The sequence below is a fragment of the Penicillium robsamsonii genome, assembly GCF_028829455.1.
Source record: "Penicillium robsamsonii strain IBT 29466 chromosome Unknown utg000001l_segment0_segment0, whole genome shotgun sequence".
Lineage (NCBI taxonomy): Eukaryota > Fungi > Ascomycota > Eurotiomycetes > Eurotiales > Aspergillaceae > Penicillium > Penicillium robsamsonii.
Window position 1 is genome coordinate 5,663,498 of NW_026643219.1, and position 26,263 is coordinate 5,689,760.

Consider the following 26,263-nt stretch of genomic DNA (forward strand, 5'->3'; position numbering starts at 1 on the left):
CAATAATAGTTGGCCACTTATGTGGCCTTGTTAGTTCTTTTTAGTAGATATTTTTAGATGTTTTTCGGATATTTCTTCTTTTTGTTAATGCCATGGCTAGAGTGATAAGAAGAAGTAGCTGCAAAAGATAGAATAAGGGGCGATAAAACGGCTTACAATATGCAAAACGACTTGTCAATGTATAACATGTGATCTGTGACGGCGGAGTAAGTACAATATTGATTTATTGATGGCCATTGAGGTCTTGGGATATAGATGACGTCGAAGAGTTTATAAGTTTGTAAACCCAACAACACAAAAGCGCAGTACTGACATGAATCACTTTGTAGTTTATCATTGAGCTCCCTGGGTATGGAAATGGAGAAGTAAATGAAAAGGGAGAGAGCCTCGGGCATATAAGCAGAAGCTTTATACTTCACATTTCTCTTCCAGAGGTATCGCACAGGGTGAAATAAAATGTCCAACCCCGACATATATGGCGCCATGCCAGTATATTCTTTATCGTTGATCTTGTTTTAGATGAGTTGCAAGGTTTAAGCGTTGCTCTGTAGTGTAATTGATATCTTCTCACTCATGGGCACCATGACACAAGACAATGTGGACTGAAAAACATTTATTCGTTTGTCCTACAATGTATATTACACCAGAATAGCCAGCTCGTGCAGCCTCGTGCAGTCTCCTTGGGTATTCTTTTTGGATCTTGTAGATATCTTCTCGCTCATCTCTCGGTTTTATAGCTAAACCGCAGAAAAAGGCTTGAAATGTGCAACTTTTGGAGATATAATTAAGGAGATTCCTAAGATCTTGATCATTCTCAGGAAGAAAGAAACAGTCAATAGTATTAAAAAGCGTCTAACCTCGAAAAAGACAGCATCTATATAAATTTCACTCGTCAACCTGGCGAACAAGAGCTGATTTTGATAGGGATTCAACCTTACAATTCTCAACCACCCACCCCATCACACCACAGTAAAAAAAAAAAAAAAAGAACCAATCAAGTCAATGAAAGCCTTATATCAAGGTGAACTGAACAAAAGGACAAAAAGACAAAAAGAATATGATAAGAGTGGGATTCGAACCCACGCCTCTTGCGAGACCAGGAAACTATTGCTAGTTGTGGAGTCAAGGTATACCTTAACCTGGCGCCTTAGACCAACTCGGCCATCTTACCAATTGGATGAAAGGAAGAGAAGACTATGGCTACATGAACGGGATCTAATAGGAGCCTCCTGTAGACATATACAGACTATGAATCAAAGCACAAAATAAAATACTCCCGTTCTGGACCTCTCCATATTATCCCCTGAAATGGGAAATTAGGGCACGAGGAATAGTACCGGTGGAAATTTGAGGATAATGCGCAATGGTTTCCAAAATCCACATAATTGGAAAGGATGAAATGTCTGTAACTCCTGTTAAAGAGGGATCGAAATAAACACATTCATTTTGATCCTCTGTGCTTGCCTTGGTGCGATACCGCGCCGTGATACGCAAGCATCCTTCCTCTCATGATATGAAACGTCTTATTATTGACCTCCGGTATTGCTGGGATTGGTTGGTTGTTGGTCGAATGATTCACCGGGCGTGTAAGTCTGGGAAATCGCTAAATTGTATTGAATGATGGGTATTAATTATCAAAATAAAAGGTGAGCATGCTCTAGATCGCATTGTGTCGCCCTATTTAGAGACCTTCGAAAGATGGGCGGTCTAGGGACTCCACTAGCGGTTGGTTCGATTGTGAAGCATAACACCGTTTTGTAGATATGAGAGATTCATCTGTCACCTACCCGGCATCCTTGACCTCCGTATTATTTTCCTACAGGAGTCCTCGATCTCTACTATCCACGTTCTGTGTGGGTCTGTTGTTACTATGCGTGGGTCCGCGCAGACCTCGAGGACATCCGTTAAGGCTACGCCCCCCGTAAAGACATCTTACTTCTTTGCACGCAGGGTTACCAAGCCGAGGTTACTAACATATATTTTCTTCACTGGTTCATCGTCCCCCGGGTGGACAAAGCAATACGAACTCGATTGGGCGGATAGTGAACCCGAGTGTTAGGTTCGATGCCATGGGATTCGCGCGCCAGCAACGCCGGTAATGGAGTCCACGAATACACTTAGAGTGGTTCTCTAGTCGGGTGACAGATTCTATCTCCGGGGGTGTATCCCTGATGAAGTTACAGAGATCATCTCTCGGAATCTAAATGGAATCGTTGCGAGCATTATAATATCGGGGCTGAGGTTAGGACTTCGAGACCTGGCTAGGAAGCATATATCTGACCTTTATGATGATGAACTGCAGTGAAGACTATACTGCCTTTTGATCCTAGATTATGCTCTGGATCTCTGTGAAGGTATATAGTTTGTATTGAAGTGGTACATTCCTAGCCCCATTCTCCGGGGCAGCAAGGCAAAGACCGTGTGGGATAAGATGTGGTGGTAGGGGACATGGGTTGTGTGTCAGTACGCGGCTGGACTCACTTGTCCGCAGATGATGGATTGCAGGAGGGACACGGCATAGGCAGTGAGCAGTGGCGGCATCGTTGTATCGATTATAGCCACACGCATGGGCTGCAAGGCTGAACCCATTTTGTTCTTCGGGAATGCAGGGATTTAAGACGAATATTATCACTACTGTAGTCACAGGGGTGTAGCATCAATGTACTGTACCTACGTGTATATTCTGACCCTACTCCATGCCTACGGGCACCGCTTTATCTATGATCTACTGGACGAGAAAAACATAACCCTACTATACTTAAACCAGGCAATGTAGATGACTATGTGTTAGGGGTAGTCTATACATTTCTTACATTTATAACTAGACGTGGGCAAGATATCACCGCGAATATGCCACAAATTACCTATATATATATATATAATCAACAGTCAAAAAGTCTTACAATCATCTGATTGCTAAAAATGTGTATATGTGGCAAAATTTCCGCCTAGGAATTCTCAAACTACATCAGGCAGTACTTTAAGTGATTATGATCATATACCCTATCATTCACCTATTTTTTTTTTTTAAAAAAAAACAAAACCGCAAGCAGAAAAGACTGACATACTAAGGTGGAATAAATAAAAACAAAAAGTTATGATAAGAGTGGGATTCGAACCCACGCCTCTTGCGAGACCAGGAAACTATTGCTAGTTGTAGAGTCAAGGTATACCTTAACCTGGCGCCTTAGACCAACTCGGCCATCTTACCAATTTGATGAATGATCGAGTAGATTAGGGCTACATGAACAAAAAAGAAAAAAAAGTAAGAAAACATGGCACAGTACATAATCCTTGACAGATGCTACCTTGTACAAAAAGCATGTGAAATGATCAGCCCGGAATTATCTCGACAATTTGGCCAGATTATATATCAGACCCCTAGTATATAATATATTGCATACGGAGTGGCCGACGGGCAGGCGGGATTCCATGCGTGTTGTAATTTCCATAAGCCGAGGTCGTTAAAACCCGTGGCCATTGGCCCGCTACACGGAGTAGATGCTACATACCGTAAGTGTCATGCAAGAGTGGCATTGATAAACCATCTAGCGTAAACTCTGCAACCAATCTAAGGGATGTCGTGACAGGCATTAGATCCTTTCTGTTTATTGTCATCAATCAACGGGCTGGAGGGTGAAAATGGCCGATTTACGCACCGAATATCGGAAGATTCTTTTGGTCTGGGGTTCGGCTGTCGGAATCAAAGGTTCGGGGAGTTAAATTCATGCTTCGAGTAAGGTATATTGTGCATGTACATGTAAATCGGAATTGTAGTTCCGGTGTTCAATTGGGATGCGAAGTGACCTGCATAAAATATGGCTAGATCGATACATTTTAAGAAAGTGAAGAAAAGAAATCTGAGTAAAAGCTGAAAGCCGCAAATGTATTCAATGGGTATCGGGTCTGTCCATAGGACCAGACTCATTATGAAGTTATATGAGCAAATACGTCTAGACTAAAAACAAAACTTCCATTCCGAAAACCACTACACGACAGAAGGGTATCTCAAACCTTCTTTAGTGCTTCGCGGTGACACTCTCGCCGGTCAGTTTTTCGACTGCTTCTTTGGCCCTGTTCGGTAGAAAGGAGATCTGGTTAACCCGAGGTTTCACATGGAAAAAAAAGGAAAGGTGGATCATGACGACAGAATAAGGAGGGAAAGTGTGGAGAATGGGGAAGCAAAACACTTACATGTCACCAAGAGCAACCATGCAGACGGTTTGCCAGATGCCTAGGCCGATACGGGGAGCCACACCACGGTAGAGGCCACGGATGCCGTTGCTATCGTAGATGTACTTGAAAGTCTTGCCGACGGTCAAGTTCTTGGGGCGGTTAGGGTCGGGGGTCTTGCTCTGCATCTCGACACGAATAACCTCGATCGGCTGGTTCCAGGCGGACAGACCACCACCAAGACTGGAAGCCAAGATCTTTTCTCCGGCAGACAGCTTGGCGCCTTCCTCCTTGTTGGCAACCTTGCGGATAGCCGACTCGGCGAGACGGGACAGACCGAAACGGGAACCCCAATTGGTAGTCTGGCGAATGGCAACGGCGTTGACACCGCGGTTGATACCGCGGATACCCTCCTTGCGATAGATATCCATGAAGGTCGCAAAGGTGCCGGGAGGCTTAGCACCGGTGGCGGCCAACTTGTGCTTGGTAATCTCGACCGTCTTCATACAGGTACAGAAACCCATAGTAGCGTAGGCCTGAGCGACACCGCCAGCCATACCACCGCTGATACCGGAGACGAAGTCATTGGCACCGAAGGAGCGGGCGTAGTATTCGGCTTCGGAGGCGACGAAGAGGAGAACCGCACCCTTGGTGGATGCCTCAATCCAGGCCCACGGAATGAGTCCCTGGTAGTCTAAACATCCGATCTCGCAATTAGTTCAAGTTCATCATATCTGGCGGGTCCACCCCCACGCGCTAGCTGGAGAAGTCGGGGAAAATTGGAAGCGGGTATTGAATAGATTTGAAAGCGGGTATTGAATGGACACTTACAACCGAAAATGCCGCCACGGCCCCAAATCCGACCCATAGCGCCCGCGAAGCTATCGCCCCGATTTGCGGCCATGGTTGTCTTGATCACCTCCAGCGGCTTCAGGATGGTTAGCCATTGTGTACTAGATTAATCATTGAAGTAAGTCGTACCTGTCCCAGTGATGTAACCTCAAACAAGTTCAATCCTGCGCCCAGCAACAAGTTGCTGAACTTGACGGGCTTCTTCTCGAGCGTAGGGGCCGAGGCCTTGGACGTAGTTGTAGACATTCTGGGATGAGGGATGCGCTGAAAGGGGCCCTGACCAAGGGATATAAGGGGGCTTCGTGCGTTTAAAGAAGGAAGGGGAGGACTAAGAAAGTCGAAAGAGGATAGATTGCAAGTGTGTAGGAAGTGGAAAGAGAGAGTAGGGAGAAAATTGTCTTATAGGGTCGGGGAATTGAATTGAGTAAGCTGGGGGACAATTAGTACCTAGTACATCTGATCTCCAGAGTTTCCACTCATACCATTGGGTACTCGGTACCTCCCATACCAGCTGCGGACGGAATCCACCTACCATTCGGAGCTCATAGAATATCATATTTAATTATTTTGATTTATATATAATTTTATAAGAATATCTTTTAATTTCACATCTAATATACAATTGTATACCTCCATCTCTATTGTAAATTGCTTCCAAGTAGATATTATCTATAGGTTGACATGTGGGGGACAATCGTTGAGTTGTTCCCAACAATATCCCGCATGTGATCGATTCAACACAGGTAGCCTTGAGACCGTGTAGATATTCTACGTACACCTAAGTCCCGATAATTTTGTGGCTTTTGATATACGGAGTATGACGGAATATATCGCCGATTTCTATAAGATCATAAAATGATTTGACATGGAAGTTCTGTTACAAGGCCCGCTCGAACCGATCAAGTCCCTATCATACATGAAAATAACCAAAGACTCTTCTCGGTCAAACAAAAGGAGATAATACAAATGTCTAACGCAGGTTTTAAACGGGCCCCAAGGGTGATATTAAAAAAAGGGATGGGAAAAAGTCATGCGCTTAAAGCTTAGCACCGACCAACTTGGCGTAGGCCTCAGTGCTGAAAGACTTGGGGCGCTCAATGGGCATGCCAAGAGCACGGTCGATGATCAGCTGGGGCAGGACACCAATGGCACGGGACACACCGAACAGGACAGTGTAGTAGTTAGCCTCGGTCAAACCGTAGTACTGGAGGAGAACTCCAGAGTGGGCATCGACGTTGGGGTAGGGGTTCTTGGTCTTGCCGTGCTCGGTCAGAACGCCGGGGGCGATCTTGTAGACCTGGCTGACCAACTTGAACAGAGGGTCATCGGGAAGCTTGCGGAGAGCAAACTCGCGCTGGGAGACGTAACGGGGGTCAGTCTTGCGCAGAACGGCGTGACCGTAACCGGGGACGACCTGGCCGCTGTTAAGGGTGGCCCAGAGGTAATCCTTGATGGACTGGTCACTGATGTCGCTGCCGACGGACTCCTTCATCTTGGTGATCCAGTTCAGGACCTCCTGGTTAGCGAGACCGTGAAGGGGACCGGCAAGACCCTGGAGACCAGCGGACAGAGAGAGCATGGGGGAGCTCAGAGCACTGCCAACCAAGTGGGTGGTGTGGGCGCTGACGTTACCACCCTCGTGGTCGGAGTGGATGGTCAGGTAGAGACGCATCAGCTCAACAAAGTCCTTGTTGCCGCCGAAGCCAAGCTGGTTGGCCAAGTTGAAGGAGTAATCCTTGTCCTTCTGGACAGGGGCGACCTTGCCATCTTTGAAGACATTGCGGTAGATGCGGGAAGCAATGGTGGGAAGCTTGGCGATGAGGTCCATGGAGTCTTCGAAGGTGTAGGTCCAGTACTCCTTCTTGTTGACACCCTTGGCGTAGGCCTTGGCGAAGGCAGACTCGTGCTCGAGAGCGGTCACGGCCAGAGAGAACTGAGCCATGGGGTGGAGGGTGTTGGGGCAACGATCGATGAGCTCCTCAACGAACTTGGGGACATCGGAGCGGGCAGCCCACTCGGCAGACAGGTTGCGGACCTGCTGCTCGGAGGGGATCTCGCCGGTCAACAGAAGCCAGAAGAGACCCTCAGGCAGGGGCTCCTCACCACCGGGAGCCTTGGGCAGGAGCTTTTGGCACTCGGGGATCTAGAAATGTCAGTGAGCAATCATTAGACGATATCTGAATCGAGGAATACGTACAGTGTAGCCACGGAAACGGATACCCTCCTCAGAGTCGAGGACGGAACCCTGGAAGAAAAAAAATCAGGTTAGCGTCTATCATTTGCCAGAGGTCGGATTTCTCAATTTACCTCCCAAACGAGGGACTTGATGCCGCGGGCACCACCGTAGGCCTGGTCGAGGGTAACCTCACCAATGACCTTGCTACCGTGCTCCCTGAAACGATTGAATACTATGATCAGCTATTGTTTGATTTCGAATGCAGGGGCGCGTCACATACTTGCGGAGCTTCTTGACCTTCTCGATCTCGGCGGGCAGGTTGTCGGCGAAGGTGTCCTTGAGGGACTAAGCAATTTAAACTAGGTTAGCATTCCATTGAAATTTGGTTGAAATTGAACAAGCATCATACCTTAACCTTAGCGGAAGAGTAGCAGCGCACGCCATTGAAGGCAGCGGACTGCACCGGCTTCGCGATGGAAGACCGGAGAGCGGTAGAACCGATTCTGAGGGAAGAAGCCATGTCGAATCAGACAGGATATATGGGATGGGGGATATGGAGAAGTGGTCAACAAGCCTGGGGGGGAAGAAGAAAGAAAGGAAAGAATTCAGGGAGAAGCTCTTTTGCGCCTGGAATTTTCTCGGTTTTTTCCCATTTGACCGTATTACACCCGGTACCGTTGTTACGGTAACTGGGGCTTTCGGGACCCCGTGGAAGCTCAGTCAGCCATATAGCTCTGTAATTCTTTTTTTTTTTTTTACCAAGGTTCCCCCCAACGGAAGAGCACGGGCTCGGGCTGCCGGCAGATCGTGATTCTATACGTAGATTACGAAATACGGAGTTTGTTTTAAGGATATGTGTTCTTTTCTATTATATTATAGTAATGCTATATGTTATATATGTGATAACTAGATAGTTAAGTTAATATGTATAACTAACTAACTTAACTATGTATTAATTCTAATAATTGACACATACGTAATCGAATCCCCCCGTGGGTATTCTGCCCCGGTTCCGTTTCCAAATTTCGAGGGTAATGCAAATACAGGTATAAGTGGCAGGCAGTGACGTCGGGAAGTCGCCATTTTATCCGTGCCGCCATCCGTCCGATATGGAAACCCTCGGAGCTTATCAGATGGATTTAGTATGTATATATATCCATGGACTGTGTGTAGATACGTATATGTCATAGTGCATTTGATCCACAACTAGATATAGTTGTATAACTATAGTAACTCTTAGGACTATCGTTGACAAGATGCATATGCTGTACGGCATTTCTGAAATGGTTCACCGAGGTCGGAAGCTACAGGGCGGTCTACAATGGCAGAAACATGGTAAAAAGGGATGGGATGCCCACGGGTCCCTCGGCTCAATGGTCAGTAACTATACCTTTGTACATATGCTTTAGTTATTGTTTGATATATCTACTTCGTATGTTGTATATTGGAACCAAAAGGTCCTTGATTTCCAGTCAAAGTCGTTTAACAACCTGTTTATCTTAATGGAAAATTCATTCCTCTCGGCCATGTAACTGAATAATAACAAGAAATTAAAGACTGTAAAAACAAATGTAAGACTTCATCATTCAAGGTCAAATATTTGAAAGCTTTAAACGGAAGATTGAACCGAGGGCTTAATAAATATCATTTGATAACACTCTCCTCGGCCTCTCTTTGGGGCTTTTGTACGGCTTTTCATCGACTTGGCCAGATATAAAGATCGAATCCATCCGGGTGCGGATAAGAACCAAAGACGCAAAGTCACAATCAGCACGTGATCCATGATAGGAGCTAAGGTCGCAGAGTCTGCTCTCCCTTTCGATGATCTTTCCATTCATCCTCATCTTCCCCCAGCATCCTTCTTCCCTTCGATTTCATCAGTTTCTCGGCCTCAGTTCATCCGCTGACTCCGCTGGAATTCACTGGATCCTCTCTTGGACTCCGTAAACCCTGATCTGGTTTTTCTCTGGGATCTCACTGCAAAAAAAAAGACGCTCTAGGCTGTACATCTCCCGTACTCCCCGTACTCTCGTACTCGGCGCCAGGCAGCCTTCATCAATATCGCTAGGCTGTATTCCAGCTGTAGGCGGCTATTCTCTGGTCGACAGTGAATGCGCTCGTGGAGTCTGTAGTGAAGAATCGCCAGGGACTCGATTAAACATATATTTTTTTTTTTTGCATACTGAGAGATTGTCCGTCGCGTCACAAAAGCGCAGTAGCCGGGACCTATCGATTCCTTCTTCCCATCTGCATAAAGCCTTGACTGGGAACTCTTTTCATTCTTCCTTTTGCGACTCCCCTTCCCAAGTGGACTTAACGGTAGTATTTCCCGCCATGTCTTCCGCAGTAGCTGAACTGGAGAATCTTCTCCAATCCATGCTGGCACTCAAGCCGCCTGGCGTATCCGGCTCAAAGATTGGTGGCATCACAAACTTGTGCAATGCCAACGTGCAGGTACGCTTGTCCCCTTTTGGTCGATTGATTCATCTCATTGGTCCCGACGTGATCGATGATATGCTAACCCTGCACACAGAATGAATCAGTTCTCATTCAGAAAATTTACACTCACTTCAAGAAGGCCCCGGGCTCCCACAAGCTGGGTGTGCTCTATGTGGTAGACTCAGTAACTCGACAGTGGGTAGAGGCCGCACGCAAGGCCGGCCAGGTTCCTGGAGGCGATGCGCCTGATGGAACTTTCGCCGCCGGTGTCAAGCGTGTCACTGATCTTTTGCCTATCTTGATGACGGATATTATCAATAACGCCCCCCACGACCAAAAGGTACGCAATAGGACAAACCTGTATCATGATAAACCTCATACTTCATTCCCGCAGCCTTGGCGATGGCCAAGCCCTGTTTTGGGGCTTGTGCTTTGCATATTGTATCCTTGCCCCGATGTACTTCAATCCGAAGATCATGCTGCCTTGACCAGACCGTTTCGAAAATGTAACTCACATATACCCTGTCACAATTTAGGATAAGATCAAGAAGTTGGTCGATATCTGGGAACGTGGTGCGACTTTCCCGGCCCCGATGCTCAATTCGTTCAAAGAGAAATTCAATGCTGCTCAAAGTAAGTCCTCAAAGATGGCACTGTATTTCGCCGATGCTCACAATTCATTAGATGTCGAATCGAACACCCCCGAAGGATCGCCTGCACCGAATGCCAACCCGATCGGAATCCCGCAACAGTCGGCACCTGATACCTCGAGCATCCTGAAAGCTTTGGCCGACATGGCCAAGCAGAACACCACCGCGCCTGCTGCTCCTTCGGCTCCAGCCCCGGCCAACCCTCTCGGTGCTTTCAACTCGGCCTCTGTGACCCCTGCTAACGACCCGAATTCGCACATGGCCGCTGCCATGAATGCACTTGGCGCCGGTGGACCTGTCGCGCCTCCCTTCGCAGGTATGGCCGGCATGGGTCAGAACCCTGCTCTCCAGCCGCAGAGTCAGAGTGCAACTCCGATCTCGATGGCTACCGCGAACCCATTGACCGCGATGCTTCCTCAGGCTGCGCAGCCCGCCGCACCTGACGCGACCGCCATGGCACAACAGCTTCAACTTCTTCAGATGCTTGCTGCCCAGGGTATCCCTCAGGACCAGTGGGGAACTGCTCTGCAGCTCTTCAGCATGACCAACAACAATGGCATGGGCGGTATGTCCGGTATGCCCGGTATGCCTGGAATGCCTGCGATGCCTGGAGGCCCGATGGCTGGATTCAACCCAATGCAAGGACAGAATGTTGGTGGATGGGGTCACTCGGACGCCCAGAATAAGGATGATCGTGGCCGCGAATACCCTCGCTCGCCACCCACTGGATATCGTCGCCGCTCTCGTTCTCCGGGCTGGGATAGACGCCGTACTGCTTCGCCCCCTCGCCGTCGCGACAGCCCTGTTTATGGAGAATATGGTGAATCGCCTGGTCGTCGTGGAGACCCCCGTGATGCGCGTGGCCGTCGTGGTAATGAATACCGCCAGCGTAGCCCCCCTGGAGGTCGTGCTGGTGGTAGACGTCGTTCGCCTTCGCCTGCTCGTAACAAGGATCCAAATCTGCCTCCCCCTGGACCCAAGTTCATTGAATGGGACTATTCGATTGGTCAGGGTATGATCAAAGTCTTGAGTCGAACTCTTTTCGTTGGTGGTGTCACCTCCTCGGAGGCTCACCTGCGTCAGCTCTTTGGTCAGTTCGGAATTGTTCAAACCTGCATTGTCAACGTGGACAAGCGTCACGCTTTTATTAAGATGATTAGCCGCACCGATGCCATGCAGGCACGTGATGGAATGGAGTCTTACCGTACCGGCGAGATGCAACTCAGGGTAAGTTATTTACTTCTTTTTTTTGCCCTCCGTGGGTGGTTGGACCTCACTGACTTTATCAATGTAGACCCGTTGGGGTGTTGGCTTCGGTCCCCGTGACTGCAGCGACTACCAGACTGGAGTTAGCATAATTCCGATTGAGCGACTGACCGAGGCTGATCGTAAGTGGATGATTTCCGCGGAGTATGGCGGAACTGGTGGACGTCCTATTGAATCTGGAATGATTGTTGAGGAGCCCGATATCGAAATCGGTGCAGGTGTCTCCTCCAAGGCTATCAGCCGTCGCATCGCCACTGACACTGGCGGCAAACGGGGCCCAATTTCCACTCGCACCAACCCCAACCCTCAGGATGCCCGTTTCGGCGGTCGCCGTCCCGAGCGTGATGGATACGGTGGTCCCCAGATGGGTGAAGCTGAAATGCCTAACATGAACCAGGGAGCCGCACCTGCAGTTCCTTCCTACGGTTTCAACTTTGCCAGCATGCCCATGCTGCCTCCTGGATTTATGATGGGTGGTCAGCCCGGTATGCCCGGCAGTCAGCCTCCTTCCGGTGGTCAGGGTAACTGATTTTTTCTTCATTCCTCATTGATGCGTGCATATGGTCCAAATAGGATGCGCGCACCGCGCATGGCAAAGGCGTTGGGGGTGAATTGAAACTTTTTTTTTTATCTTGAGGCATATCGTTTGGCGGATGGAGGTTTTCGTTGTGCACTTCTCTTACCTTAATTTTTCAAGTTGTGCAGGTCTCGCCGACTGTTGAACAAGGACACATTCGGGATGAACCGAAATTTATGAGAAATTCAAATCATTCACATTACCTCAAGCTTCCCTTATGATTGTAAGAATTTGACGGCTCGGCCATGTGACTGCCCTATGGGACATCTACGAACGTCTTGCGTGTATTCATCTTGTAAACGTATTCATTGGTATCGTAAGTCATGACTAATTTTACCATGCCACTATGTAGTGTTCTTTCTGTATTCCTTCATGCACATATGTGTCAGAACCTTCAAGCAGTACGGTCCGGCACAGCCTTTGAGGCCTGGAAGGACTGCTCAAAGTCAGCAATGATATCGTCAATGTACTCCGTGCCAACCGAGATGCGGATTCCATCCTCAGTCACACCGGAGTCACGACGCTCCTGCTCCGTGAGCTGCTCATGGGTGGTGGACCAAGGGTGGATGGCCAGAGTCTTGGAATCGCCGACACTGCAATGTGTTAGTAAAAAGCTTTCAGGGAGCGAATGGGAATGAGTCATACTTGGCAAGGTTCGAGATCAATTTGAAGTTGTCAACGACCTGAGCACCAGTGGTAGCGCCGCCCTTGATGCCCACAGACAAAACACCACCAAAGCCGCGGGTCAGGTACTTCTTTGCGAGCTCGTGGCTAGGGTGATCCTCCAGACCGGGGTATGACACCCAGCTCACATTCTCATTCTTCTGCAACCATCTAGCCAGGGCGATAGCATTAGTTGCGTGTCTTTCGCAGCGCAGACTCAGAGTCTCCAGGCCGAGGATCAACTGTTGGGCACCGAAGGGGTTCAGAGCAGAACCAAGGTCACGCAGGATCTCAACGCGCACTCGGATAGCATACGCAAGCGAGCCGAAGGTCTCCCAGAACTTCAATCCATGGTAGCCCTCTGATGGCTCGACGAATTGGGGGAAGCGGGCCGCGTTCTTTCCCCAGTCAAACTTTCCACTGTCAATTACGACTCCAGCAATGGTGGTACCATGGCCACCAATCCACTTGGTAGCACTGTGCACGACAATATCGGCACCGTGGTCAATTGGACGAACAAAGTAACCACCTGCACCGAAGGTGTTATCAACCTAAAAGAAAATTCGTAAGCTTTGTATCCTCGTATGCTTTTTGAACAAACCAAACAACATACCACAACGGGAACACCCTTGTCGTGTGCAACCTTGGCAATGGCCTCAAAGTCGGGCACATTGAAGCGGGGGTTACCAATCGACTCAATGTAGACAGCCTTGGTGCGGTCATCAATGGCGGCAGCAATATCCTCAGGCTTATCACCCTGAACGAACTTGGTATTGATTCCCAGGCGGGGGAACATCACCTTGAACTGGTTATAGGTGCCACCGTACACGTTGCTCGTGGCGACGATATTGTCTCCGGCATGAGCGAGGGCCGAGATGGCCATGAATTGAGCTGCCTGGCCAGAGGAGGCAGCAACGGCGGCAACACCACCTTCGAGAGCTGCAATGCGCTTCTCGAAGACGTCGACAGTTGGGTTCATGATTCGGCTGTAGATGTTACCGAACTCCTTGAGGCCAAAGAGCCTCGCGCCGTGGGCCGAGTCATTGAAGACGTACGAGCTGGTCGCATAAATTGGGACGGCTCGTGAGTTTGTGGCGGAATCAGGCTCATGACTTTGATCTGTTAGATTTGCCCTTTCTGGGGTAATCGGACACTTACCCAGCATGAAGCTGCAGAGTATCAAAGTGGAGATTCTGCTCAGACATGATTTAAGAATGAAAATCAAAATTTCAGAAGAAACAGCAAGATTTTAAGAAGAGAAGGGAAAATAAATACGAGAGGAGGGGAGTCAGCGGGGTGCAGATGGCGTGATTCGGCTATACTCCATTGATATGTGCCTGCATGAACTACTTGGATACTATGGACTATGGACTTATATGCAATTGGTATAATATGTACTGTAGCCTTGAATACTATAAATTCATTAACCTTTAAACTTGATCTACCCTTTATATTTGGTCCCCTCGTACATTATATCTACACTTGTTCTCTATTTTGATCTGAATAGTGTATGTTTCTCCTGAGAAATCCCAACGACAGTGTTGCTTACGGAGTATATAAATGGGCCAACTTCAGCTCTACTGGATAAGTTAAAAAAAAAGATAATACCCCAGGTTATACATAGAAAAGTCTCTTGCACAATTATGCTTTTGTTTCCGCCGTTTTCTACCATCTACCGATACAACCGAGAAGGGGGAGAAAATATCTTACAAGACATATTTTTGAACAGAATATCTGAGACTAAGAAAACCTAGACTACTTAAAAGACTACTTAAAAAAACATTACAAGGCTGTCTACCTCTTGTATAGATATACAAAAACAACCAAAAATAAAAACATACACATGTCTAAGGTGGTCACCGCGCCCACGGTTCGGGCACAGGCGGCTCGCCGCTCTAGGGCACTTAGGGCGGATATTCAGCCCGTACAGCAAACGTTTCCCATGGCTATACAAGTTATAAGTACCCTTCTTTCCCCCTCCGTGTTTATCATTCTAACCTCGCTTTATCACGAGTAAGATACGTAATAAACATAACCTAACGTTAACATATATAACTAATACTATAGATTTCAGGGATTATAGTAACAATGGCAGACACAAATGTTCCTAAATAGGAAGGAATAGTACAGAGGTTAAACTTTGGGAACGACTGCCAGTTTAGATAAGGGGATCAAAGATAAAAGAAAGAGTTACATTGCACAAGGAACTCTGGAAATCCAGCAGGCAGCTAGTAGCCTGACGCTTTAGCTTCCTCCTCCTCCTCTTCGTCAATAAGAATAAGCGCTTCATCCACTTGTTCAGCCTTGCCTTTTGCCATCTCCTCTTTTAAAACAATCTTCTCACATCCTGGAGGAATTATAATCATATCAAAAGGGCTGTCGTGACTATCAAGAGATAATCCCCATATTGAAACTCGATTGATCCTCAGGCGGTAAAGACTACTGTCATTCACGATATGAAAATCCGTAAGGTATTTCATCTTTTCTTTTGTAGTAAGCTCAAACCCCCGAGCTCGGTGGCAACATCCACATAACACCATACAATGTCCAGCTCCAAGCTGTCGTGTCTTATCAATCTTGCGATCAACGCAACATCCGCAGCTACGGCTACAGCACCCTCCCCTCCTCACGCAATCCTCGACCAAAACTCGGTGCATATACCATAGAGAATGTGATCGCCAAAGGTCAAATGCTCGTATTAGCGGTCCCTCCACGAATGAGTTTCGGACTTTCCACCACTGTCGTTCCAGTAACCAAAATGTTTTGTTTAAAGCCTGAAGCTTAGCCTGTATATTATTCCTATAGAATGGCCAGCTGCAAGTGGTCTCAGGCTTCTTGGCGAGGATTTGCTCTTCCTGGACAGTACTTCGAAGGACTTCTTCTATCCGGAGAAGCTCAACCGCTCGATCAGTGTAGGAATACTGCATTTGATGAATCACGTTCCGCCGATGCCGTTGAAGAGCATCAATATCTCCACTCTGTTCGAGCTTGATTTCATCTTGAGTTTTCTCTCTAAGCAGAGTTAAAATCAATTTTTGATTGAATCGGCTGATCCGCAGGTTGCATGTTGAGACCAGGTTATATTCGTATCTAGTGAGAAGTAACCTACTTTAGGAGATGAAGGAAAGCCATCGTTAGAATTGAGGTCTACCTGGTGAACGACTCATCCTGATGTCAGATATTCTTCCGTGCTCTCCGTAGATTTCTAACAACAGAAGAAACAACTTTTGCGCAAATCTAATTTCTAAAATTACACCTGATCAAGGAAGCCAATAAGGGAAAATCTTGGAAATGGTGCGAGGTTCGACCGGGTCAAATCGTCGGTGCGTATCTGTATTTCTTGGGTTGACTATACTGACATCCCCGTCCAGGTCATGTTCCCATTCCCACAAGCATGACATACGTCGAGCCTCTCGCGCTCTACTTGATGCTATACCGTTATTTGAATGGTCCCGGTGCCACCGTCGTATTTCCAGGACCATACAAAAACTACATCCACACGTATACGTCATCTTCGCAGGATATCATCGCCCGTTCGGAGCTCTACCTGTCTGTCGAGAGACCCAACCAGACGCACAGAGAGGCATTTAACACGGCTGGCAACGCCATCCCCGAGTATTGGGTGGTCGTATGGCGCAAGATGTGCGAATACTTTGGTCTGAATGTCGAAGGCGCAAGTCCCGAGGACAAGGGATGGAAGGACATCGACAAGTGGTGGTTCGCACACCAGGACGATTACAAGAGGATGTGCGAAGACTATGGCCTGCACCCTCGCGAGATTTCCGAGGCGACTTGGATTTTCCTTTCAGCAGGCTTCAGCTTTCTGGATCGCAATCGCGAGCTGAGCTTGGATAAGATCCGGAGTGTTGGTTTTACGGAGTACCCGATTGCGTATGGGTATTTCCAGGTGTTTGATCACCTGGCTCAGGAGAACATTATTCCCAAGGAGGCTTGAACTAAATGTATTATGCAAGACAGGTTGGAATGAACATGGCCCTGGCTTATACAATGTGTCTAGGCATGATCCCCCAATGAGCAAAGGTTCAATCACACCATATCACCACAGCACAGAACACCTCTAGCCCATTTGATATGGCATTGACCGCAACGAACTTGTCCGATGTAGAAAGCCAGTACATGACTGAGAGGATCATGGGGAAGAGACCTAGAAGCCCTGAACATCCCAGATTGTGTCTGCAATGACTTCCAGATCTTGCTGTGAGATTTCAATATCTCTTTCGGCGGGTATAGATGGTGTGCGGAGGAATAAGTCTTCGAATGGGATAATAAGAGGGTCGTTTGTGACAGTTATGTGGTTTGACACCTTGGTCACCTCGATCATCTGGACGCGGTGGGGCCTTCCATTCTGGAGTCTCCAGTTCTCAATACGGATTGCTGGCTGGCGTTTGTCTACTTTCAGAGCTAGACAAATCTTGGCATTTCCGTCGGCCGGATCCATCCAGAATCGAACATCAGAATTCAATTTTGAATCTGATTCAGACCAAGCGACCTCTAAAACAACCTAGGGCCTCCTTTCGCAACCACGCGGTGGCCTTTTAGAGCCCCAGCCTTGGTCAGGTTGCTTTCCTCTTGTTCTCCCCTGGATAGTCGTTCTAGGGTATTTGTCTAGGTGGCGAAATAGCCCCATTGGTAGCAGAGCTGCTGTGATTGCGTCGTCCATGGCAGCGAGTGCAGTCGAATGTTCCGGAGATGGCATCTTGATCAGGATAAGTTCCTCATCGAGATCAAAAGAGGAACAGTTCTTTGTAAGGGTAGTTGATTCGTTGTCTGGATTCAACAGGTTTTCAATCATTTCACGACTCGTATGAAATAGGATGAAGTTGTTTTTCTCATGTCCCGAGGACTCGTGGTGATTAAGTTTTAGATTGAAGATGCGGAGGAAGGAGCACTCTCCTTCGTATGGATATCTTTCGATTGAATTTGGTAGCTCTTTAAGGAAGCTACCCCCAAGATCGAGGTAGCCATTTTGTGTTTCTGGTTCTGCCATTTCGGTTTTTGATATAATCACAAGGAATCCAGGAATTTAGGATGCTAGGTATAATGGTATCAGAAAGAAAGAGAGAGAGAAGGAGAGTTGGATATATATATTATATATGTATTGTTGTGGAACGCCAGCGTTCCAAAGTATATGAACATATATGTTCTCATTATGACAGTTAAAAGGTTGTGGCAAATACAGCGGGTTTAAGCCACTCTTCAGGAGCTTTGGTGCCTGGATTTACCATAGAATGGGAGAAAGATCAAAATACCTGGATTCCTATTATATATGCCTTAGTAATGAAGGTATCCTGCCCAGGTGAATCTGCTGGTGTTCTTATATGAAAAGGAAATGAAGATTTTATATCCGTAGATGTACAGAAGTTTCATTTGAGTCAGTGGAGGTATGAATGGCTTACATTATGTATTGACCGAGATCTCTCTTTAAACTCGGTTTTAACCCCGAACATAGGACTGCGCAGCAGATCTATCGTACCTAGGTCACTGTACGTAACATATTTTATCCATCCAATCAATATCCCTCGTCTTATGGCCCCATCTTGATTTCTTTCGTAACAACATGTTGACGACCCACTACCAGCTCTTCTTATACTGATGGTCTCTCGAGTCGGCTCACCCTTTGAATACCGATGCATGCTGGATTTGGCTTACCGCGTGCCCTGCAGAGATCCATAGACATCATATCTTTAATTAAGTAACATCGTGGTGGGAATTGGCTAATCAGGTAGGCTTGATGGAATTGCCTCTGATTTTTGTGCTCTGATTTCTGTAAGATCTACTCCGATTCTTGCAAAATCCTTAAACCACATAGAATTGTATAGACAGGCATAACTTTTATTATATGTTTATGCTGTCCAAACGAAGATTTCTTCTAGGCTAGGCTTGGTGTCAACCAAATTTCATGAAAGACTAGAGTCGTACATTCGTTTAGCTGGCTTAAAATGACATCGATCCAGGGCTTCACAGTTGACTGGGACCTCGGGATGACCCGTCTTTTACGAGGATCAAATCAAGCAATTCCTGTAATACTTGTACCTTACCGAACTGCTTTTCAGCTTCGATCGTGTTGCCTCGCAGAACCTCCAGGAGTTGCTTCTTCGTGAGCACGATGCCAAAGTCTGCCGGGTTCTCTTCTGCGTCCTGGCACGAGCTTGCGGTGTTAAGCCGTCGCGTTGTCAACACCCCGTTGCTGACAAGCAATCGCCATTTTTGCTTCACATCGGTGACATCAAGATCAATTGCAAAGAATCGTTCTGCTGCGCGTTCCCCGTTCAACTGTACGGCCAGAATCTCGAACCACTGATCAATACCTAATTTCTCGCCTAGTGGTGTTCCACCTCCAGCGACCATGCCCGCCTTCTTCTCAGATCGCAAGTGTTGTGCACTTGTCAAATAGAAGTTGCGCCATGTTGCATTCTCGGCACCAAAGCCCAAAGACTCGTACACGGAAGCTAAAAGAAGCTTTGCTCGAGGGCCCGCAGTGTCAGGATCTGCGGAAATGGCATGTGCGAGCAGAGTTGCAGCGAAGCGATTGTCGCCCTTGTTGATGAATGTCTCTGCCTTGTCGCAAAGGCCATCAACACCACCGAAACATTCAACATAGCGCTGTCCTTCCTTGGTTGGTGGGTATTGCCACAGATGCTCGGGACGACCGTCGAACCAGGTCATATATTTTTGGTAGATTCCCTGATCATGTTAGATTTGATTGTTGCCAAACCCACAGAGCCGATGTGCTCGAACTCTTTCAGCCACATAGGCTTAAAAAAAGAATAAACAAGGAAACGGTAGATCTGTTGGCTGTGGAATTTTTCTTGTAACTTACCTTTACGTTGTGACTTAAAGACCCGTAGAAACCCCGACAGTGCCATGCCCTCGAGATCGCTGGTGGAAGCTGCATCTTCTCTGCGATCTCAATACCAGCCATACCAAGATTCATCATGCGCACAGTCTGGTCATGCAAATAACCATAAAGATCTCTCTGCTCCGCAAGCCGTTGAATAAGAGCATCACGCCCCCACGTCGGCCAGTTGTGGCTACCGAAGAGAACATCAGATTCACGAGCAAACATAACAATCGCCTCATCCAGATACCCAGACCAAGCCTTGGCATCCCGCACCTGAGCTCCCCGAAGAGTGACAATATTGTGCATACAATTTGTCGCTGTCTCAGGAATACAGAAGGCCCGGAAACCCGGGAAATAGAAATTGATCTCAGCAGGTGCCTCGGTGCCAGGAATCATCTGGAAGATGATTTCCACGCCGTCGATCGTGTGTGTTTCACCCGTAGTCTGAATGAGAAGGTTAGGGAGTATAAGGCTGGTGGTACCAACGCTTGACCCCATACCAAGTCCCGTACCGATTTGACCGGTGGGACCGCGGGGTAGCGCGTTGCCATACATGAATGCGCCACGTTTGCGCATGGCCGGTCCGGCGATGATGCTTTCGCTTATGATTGCCTCGAGAAAGCCCTCTGGTGCGATGATGGGGATTTCGGTGTCTTGCTCAATTACACCACCGGCGCCCATGTAGTGGTCGCCATGTGAGTGTGAGTAGATCATGCCGGTGACTTTCCTTCCGTTGCCGCGGTGCTTTTGGTACAGGGCCAGACCTGCAGCTGCGCATTCGCAGGAAACTAGCGGATCGATGATGATGATGCCTTCTTTGCCTTCAACGATGGTCATGTTTGATAAATCGTAGGCTCGAACATGGTAGATTCCGGGGCAGATCTCGAAGAGACCGTGCTTGGAGTTCAGTTGGCCTTGGCGCCAGAGATGGGGGTGTGCGGTAGATGGACATTCTTCTTTCATGAAATCGAAGGCATCGATGTTCCATACCACTTTGCCTTTGGCATCTGTGATAATGCCTGGCTCTAAGGCAGCGATGAACCCGCGTTCCGCTGCCTCGAAGTCTGCAGTATCTTCGAATGAGGGCACTGCTGACATGTTGGCTGTTGTTTCCTTTTTATCTGCCGATTTTATCATGTCATGAGGTTGTTTTGGGCAAACTCCGAAGAGCTGTTTCAATTAAATACGGCATGGTGGGGCATAGATTCAGATTCCATAGAAAAGAACACTAGAACCGTGGACCATTGCGGATATGTCCGATGTCAATTCGGTATAACTAAAAGCAGTTAGCGTTTCTTATTGCAGGTGTCTGCATACGTACGGAGTACTACGTAGGAAGCGGGCGATATACCAACGTATATAACAACATATCTACGCTACCCTACCACTGTTTTTTTCATCTGTCGAATTTCCAAAAGAATTGTCTCTCTAATAGTTCCAAAGTTCTCCCGTCGTAGGTACTCATCGACATATTGTTCCTAAATCTGACAATCTAGCTCCTGCCTTAGCGTTAGATCCGTACCTTGACGACATATTTCTCAGCTTGCACGCCATCACCAACCTAAATTTTTGATCACTTATCTCCGACGTCGATACTATATATTATATTGTCAATGTATCGAATGCATCTGTACGTTTTCTTTCAAATTTAATAATGGCGGTTGTTAATTCCGATCCAGAGAAATCATTTTCTGCCCTGTCTGCACTGCAGACCATCACCGAAGATGAAAAAAAATAAAATATCTCGTTCAGTAGGAACCCGATGTGGACGAGGTATACACGATCGCCGAGCAGCGAAAGATCATTCATAAAATTGATGGCTGGGGTTTGGGGTTCTTAAGTATTTATGCAGGTATATTATATTACCATGGGATGTTTTTTGCAACCCATCTTTGACGCGAAAGAGAGTTTTTGTTGATTCGTGGCTTGCTGCATCGGCCTGTCCTGCAGTATCCCACCACCCCACCCAATAAACATCGTCACAGTCGTTGATCTTTGAGAATATTACATCATTTTGCATCACTCTACTCATTTTCGCTATGTCGAGATCCCGAATTTACTGATTCGTCCGGATCTGTGGTATCTCATCGACCGAACCAAGTTTCTCGGAACGAAATGTCATCGACAATGTCAGATCCTGCCCCAACCCTTATGCCTGGTCTGCCAGAAGGCTATGTGGTTTCGTTTTCACGACTAACGAGACTGCGCCACGAGGCACGCCGGATCATCGAATGGTTTGAACACCATACCGACGGCAATCAGTGGATTGTGGTTCTCGGTCTGTCATTAACAACAAATGAAACTCTTACGACCGACTGCAACGCGCTTAACGGTGTCCCCTATCAATTCCAGTGGGAGGGCACGACTGGCCTTATCAAGCTTACCCCTAGAGGAGAACATGAGATTGTTACATCACAGTTCACTATGGTAGTTCACGATGAACTTAAATCTATTGGCCTCCCCCGTAAGGAGGTGGTTTGGGTTGGATCGAAACGTACCGTTCTGGAACAAGCAAAGGCAAAGAAGCTGACAACTCGTATTTGCCCCCCTCTCGCCATATAAGACCCATCGAAAATGCAGGCTACCCATCACTTGTCATTGAAACAGGTGTCTCGGAGTCGCTTGGGCGACTTCGTCAGGATGCGCGCAAATGGTTCGCGGATTCCGGGGGTGACGTCCGGATCGTTATACTTATCCATACGAGTGAGAACATTGTGTCATTCGAGCAGTGGCAGTTGGCCCCGAGTACTGCACCCCGTCCGCTAACCAAGAGATATATCGATACCCTCTGTGCACGAACCCCCAATATCCCGCCGCGCACCGGACAGCCGACACAACGCCAGCAAGTCTACTGTGCCCATCAAGTTAATGTCACTAGAAACTTTGTTGCGGGAATGCCGATGGTTATAGATGGGGCTCCTATGGTCCTCCCCTTTATTGCAATCCAGGATCGCCCCCCGAGCCCAGGAGAGTGGGACATTGTGATAAGACCACAAGAATTCGATGAGATAGCAGACTTGTTACTCTGATTTGAAGAATGCCTCGAACAATGCCGGGGGAATAGTTGTATTTGTTCTGCATCCCTGGTTCTGTATCTTCTTGAAAATCTTCCTATCTTTTTTTGCGAGTTTCCTGGGATTTCCTTCTTATTATTTGCTTTTGATGCTGTTTTGCGCTTGGTTCTCGTGAGTTACTGATCTCAAGTCTGACGCCATGTTAAGAGATATGACTATCTCCCTCTATGAGTTGTTCCGATCAGCCGAAATTATTGAGACCGTTCTTCGCGTTGATGTTACTCTCTCGTCTTCTGATTTTATTATTTTTTAATATACCATCCATGGATAATACATGTGCAGGGATTATACAGGGATTATACGATAAGCCTTTGAAAGTAAAAACAAATAACTTTATCTCAATTACAAAAAGTACATTAAAACATCTGCGCCGATCACAAATCCGCCCTTAATACCCGAATCACCAATAACCTTAGCAAACTGGGAACGTACACACTCGTGGGCTCTCAATCCATGTTGATTACCTCTTGCGACTCTTGGACTTAGTTTCAGTAGCACTAGGAGCTCGGGAGCTTGTGGTAGAGGAGGCAGTTTTGACTTCCCGAACGAATCAAAAATGAAAACAAAAACATACAACAGTGAGGATTCGCTGGTGGTCACCCACCCAACTACTAACTCACCGGCGTGTGGCTTAAGTACGGCTGAGCGGACGGGAAGCCCTGTTTTCCACACCCTATGGTCGTATGTACTTAATATGACTCTGGAGAGTATTATAGAGTAAAATTTATAACTATATATGTCGTGCCCTATGTTGTAGGCGGGCGATGGTGGTATGCGTAATGGATAGGGTGAGGATCGCCCTCCCATGTACTGACCTTTTCAACTTAGTGGAATATTCTTGTGCCATATATCTCCCTAGGGCGCATTATTGGGAAATTGGATGTCCCTCTCAAGCCCATCAACTATGGCGACCAACCTTAATTGTATAACCTAATCGACTCCACCTCAGTCGAAGACTCGATCCCGGGCGGCTTGGAATGCACTTGGGAGGACAAAACTGGCACCCGGACGCTATATCCATCGCTTTCTAACAACCCACGTACTCTCTATCGCCTCATTCCCGCTCAACATAAGTTGCCGCCGCGGCGGTATGTTGACATCAAAGGGCTGAAGGACAAAGGCAATGATTCTAACGATAAGGAAAAAAATTTCAATTTCAAGCTCGACTTGACATCCACATTACTACGCCTTGGTAATGGTGATAGTGGGTGGCATGAACTGCATATTGTTCGCGATGGGGACGGCGAAAAGGCTTTTCGTGGTGGGCCTATTCCGTCTCTTGAATGGGAGCAGCCTCTAAGCCAAGGAAATCATTATCAAGCTGTAGCTTTAGAGGAAAACGAGGACTTGGAAGATCAAACCCTCCTGGATGCAGGTTTTGACGGCTCAAATGAAGGGACTCCTAGTCTGATGACCTGGTGCGAAAGATTCTGTCACGACCCTGCTAGAGTGAAATCATCTACCTTCACCCGAGAGCTTTCATCTCTGTATATGCGATGGACTCCCCAGCTATCGACGAGAGAGTATCTCCGGTCCAAGATTATTTGCTTTCAGGGTCGAGTCTAAAGAAGATACCGACATTTCCGACATCGAGTCTGTCCGAATCAACGGGAACACATGACACAGAGTACTGATATCATGTCTCCATCCAGGGTCACTATTCCTTTGTTTTATTTTGATATGTTGGAGACTGGCGTGGCATGGGTATGTTATTGTTCCTTAATCCACTTACTAGCACCAGCTCCTTGCATTTTATCTTTCGTTACCACAAAGAACTTCATACATACGACCATAGGGTGTGGAAAACAGGGCTTCCCGTCCGCTCAGCCGTACTTAAGCCACACGCCGGTGAGTTAGTAGTTGGGTGGGTGACCACCAGCGAATCCTCACTGTTGTATGTTTTTGCTTTTGGTTGTTTTTGTATGTATATATATGTACTACTACTAATTAACTATATTAATTATTATTTCGATTTTTATCGTCACAATGGAAGCGGCTTGACATCGAAACAAGTAGGAGTGGCGCAAATTAAGTTATTGGGGCAAACAACAGGGCTTGTACGGAGTAGAAACTACCCCTTGGAACAAATTATTCCAATTGGGTTAGTCATAGTGATGCTGCATCTTAGATTGGAAGATAGTGGGAAAAAAAAGAGGTCCAAAACACCAGGTGCAAAACACAAGTAGAATCTTAGTTATAGTATGATCCATATATGATCCATATATGGATCATATGGTCATCCAAAAAAAAGTGGACCTGCGCGGGATTGAACCACGAATCTCCGAGGAACGGCATGGAAACTCCCAAGAGGGATGTTTACATAAGCTCGGCGCCTTCACCATTGGGCCACAGGTCCTAGGTCGCAAACCCGTCGAGGGCTTCCTACATCATACGTTTCATTCACCCTATACACCCTCCTCTTAAATACTCAAGCCTGTACAGGCTTGAGGGGCTCTGGTGTGTATAGGTGCCAGGGCTACCATCTCTAATCGAACTGCATGGACAATGCGCCAAAGACGTGGACCAGACATGACATTATTTAAATTATTTTGGAGAAAAAATCATTTCGTCGAGTGGATCACGTGTGGGGCTTGAACCCTTACCCCATCGGTAAAACAGAAGCCAAAAACAATATGGAGAGAGCCTTCGCCCATATGATCACTTTCACTATGTACATTCCAAGATCAACGAGACACAATTATCTTGGACTTTGTCTACATCCCTAAAAATGTCTGCTCTTTACAATGAATGTTTGGTCGAATTAGTGTCTTTGATTTTGAAGATATTTATTGGGAGTGCATGGCGAATGCAAAAGAAAATTTGAAATGGAAAATTAAATAGATCAGTGAAGAGCTATCTAGAACCACCGCCCTGTCACCGAGGCAGTGAAGCGGCACAAGAAGTTTTTTTAAGACCGAAGACATAGTTATGATCAACGGAGATACGACCAACTACAATACCATCTCCGTAGCTCTTAGCGATCTCTACAATTATATCAATCCATTGCTGACAACGAGAGCTGGAATCCACAACCGGGAACGACATTTCTAATGGCGTGCTTCTTCACTTGGTTGGTATATTCCGAGTTGACCACGGCCTCTTCACCCTGAAGACATTCAATCACCATGCGCATCAAATCTGCATGACAGAGGTGGCGGTCCCCATCGGAAATCTTAACCGTGGCCCACCGTAGCCCCCGGCCGGATCCATAGGGCTCGAGAATGGCTGGGCCATTCTCCTTGAACACGGTTGGTGCATAAGGCATGGTGTAGGGTGGCTATGTGACGTGACGGCTTGGATGGGGTGAATGGCTCGACCAGATTGTGCCACAGCGAAACGCATTACTGTGGTAAAACCAGCCGAGATGAGGACTGTTTTGAAATGAAAGAATTATTCTCAAGTACTCTGCCTTTAACTCTATTCTCTCATTGTAAACGTTTCTTTCTAGTGTTTCCGGTGTTTATTTACAGCAAAAATGATCGAATCAACAAAGAAAATAGTATATCATTGTTTAGGGGTAGCAAACCAAAC

General features: G+C 47.1%; 10 protein-coding genes across 10 annotated transcripts; 4 read left to right on the forward strand and 6 right to left on the reverse strand.

Moving 5' to 3' along the window:
* Positions 1-4,019: 4,019 nt before the first annotated feature.
* N7447_002208 (putative mitochondrial DNA replication protein (Yhm2)) lies at positions 4,020-5,271 on the reverse strand (the record flags this gene model as incomplete). Its single annotated transcript, XM_057226483.1, has 4 exons — positions 4,020-4,074; positions 4,195-4,867; positions 5,005-5,101; positions 5,155-5,271. 4 exons carry the CDS (start codon positions 5,269-5,271, stop codon positions 4,020-4,022), a joined length of 942 nt encoding a protein of 313 aa, XP_057090499.1.
* A 790-nt stretch (positions 5,272-6,061) lies between these two features.
* On the reverse strand, positions 6,062-7,721 carry cit1 (citrate (Si)-synthase CIT1; the record flags this gene model as incomplete). Its single annotated transcript, XM_057226484.1, has 5 exons — positions 6,062-7,168; positions 7,223-7,270; positions 7,333-7,417; positions 7,482-7,546; positions 7,611-7,721. The coding sequence occupies 5 exons, from the start codon at positions 7,719-7,721 to the stop codon at positions 6,062-6,064; spliced, it is 1,416 nt and encodes a 471-aa protein (XP_057090500.1).
* A 1,784-nt stretch (positions 7,722-9,505) lies between these two features.
* N7447_002210 (Nrd1 complex RNA-binding subunit) lies at positions 9,506-12,085 on the forward strand (the record flags this gene model as incomplete). The annotated part of the gene is made up of 4 exons (XM_057226485.1): positions 9,506-9,655; positions 9,735-9,980; positions 10,177-11,517; positions 11,585-12,085. Exons 1-4 carry the CDS (start codon positions 9,536-9,538, stop codon positions 12,083-12,085), a joined length of 2,208 nt encoding a protein of 735 aa, XP_057090501.1. The 5' UTR covers positions 9,506-9,535.
* Positions 12,086-12,527: 442 nt separating this feature from the next.
* Positions 12,528-14,001, reverse strand: N7447_002211 (O-acetylhomoserine aminocarboxypropyltransferase/cysteine synthase family protein; the record flags this gene model as incomplete). Its single annotated transcript, XM_057226486.1, has 4 exons — positions 12,528-12,726; positions 12,779-13,347; positions 13,410-13,908; positions 13,955-14,001. 4 exons carry the CDS (start codon positions 13,999-14,001, stop codon positions 12,528-12,530), a joined length of 1,314 nt encoding a protein of 437 aa, XP_057090502.1.
* Positions 14,002-15,339: 1,338 nt separating this feature from the next.
* N7447_002212 (uncharacterized protein) lies at positions 15,340-16,751 on the forward strand (the record flags this gene model as incomplete). The annotated part of the gene is made up of 3 exons (XM_057226487.1): positions 15,340-15,447; positions 16,062-16,119; positions 16,168-16,751. The coding sequence occupies 3 exons, from the start codon at positions 15,340-15,342 to the stop codon at positions 16,749-16,751; spliced, it is 750 nt and encodes a 249-aa protein (XP_057090503.1).
* A 210-nt stretch (positions 16,752-16,961) lies between these two features.
* Positions 16,962-17,804, reverse strand: N7447_002213 (uncharacterized protein; the record flags this gene model as incomplete). Its single annotated transcript, XM_057226488.1, has 2 exons — positions 16,962-17,287; positions 17,339-17,804. The coding sequence occupies 2 exons, from the start codon at positions 17,802-17,804 to the stop codon at positions 16,962-16,964; spliced, it is 792 nt and encodes a 263-aa protein (XP_057090504.1).
* Positions 17,805-18,775: 971 nt separating this feature from the next.
* Positions 18,776-20,795, reverse strand: N7447_002214 (alkyl/aryl-sulfatase; the record flags this gene model as incomplete). Its single annotated transcript, XM_057226489.1, has 2 exons — positions 18,776-19,501; positions 19,638-20,795. 2 exons carry the CDS (start codon positions 20,793-20,795, stop codon positions 18,776-18,778), a joined length of 1,884 nt encoding a protein of 627 aa, XP_057090505.1.
* Positions 20,796-21,785: 990 nt separating this feature from the next.
* Positions 21,786-22,687, forward strand: N7447_002215 (uncharacterized protein; the record flags this gene model as incomplete). The annotated part of the gene is made up of 2 exons (XM_057226490.1): positions 21,786-22,122; positions 22,176-22,687. 2 exons carry the CDS (start codon positions 21,786-21,788, stop codon positions 22,685-22,687), a joined length of 849 nt encoding a protein of 282 aa, XP_057090506.1.
* A 949-nt stretch (positions 22,688-23,636) lies between these two features.
* N7447_002216 (uncharacterized protein) lies at positions 23,637-24,298 on the forward strand (the record flags this gene model as incomplete). Its single annotated transcript, XM_057226491.1, has 2 exons — positions 23,637-23,655; positions 23,682-24,298. The coding sequence occupies 2 exons, from the start codon at positions 23,637-23,639 to the stop codon at positions 24,296-24,298; spliced, it is 636 nt and encodes a 211-aa protein (XP_057090507.1).
* Positions 24,299-25,727: 1,429 nt separating this feature from the next.
* N7447_002217 (uncharacterized protein) lies at positions 25,728-25,997 on the reverse strand (the record flags this gene model as incomplete). Its single annotated transcript, XM_057226492.1, has 1 exon — positions 25,728-25,997. The coding sequence occupies one exon, from the start codon at positions 25,995-25,997 to the stop codon at positions 25,728-25,730; it is 270 nt and encodes an 89-aa protein (XP_057090508.1).
* Between the last annotated feature and the right edge of the window lie 266 nt (positions 25,998-26,263).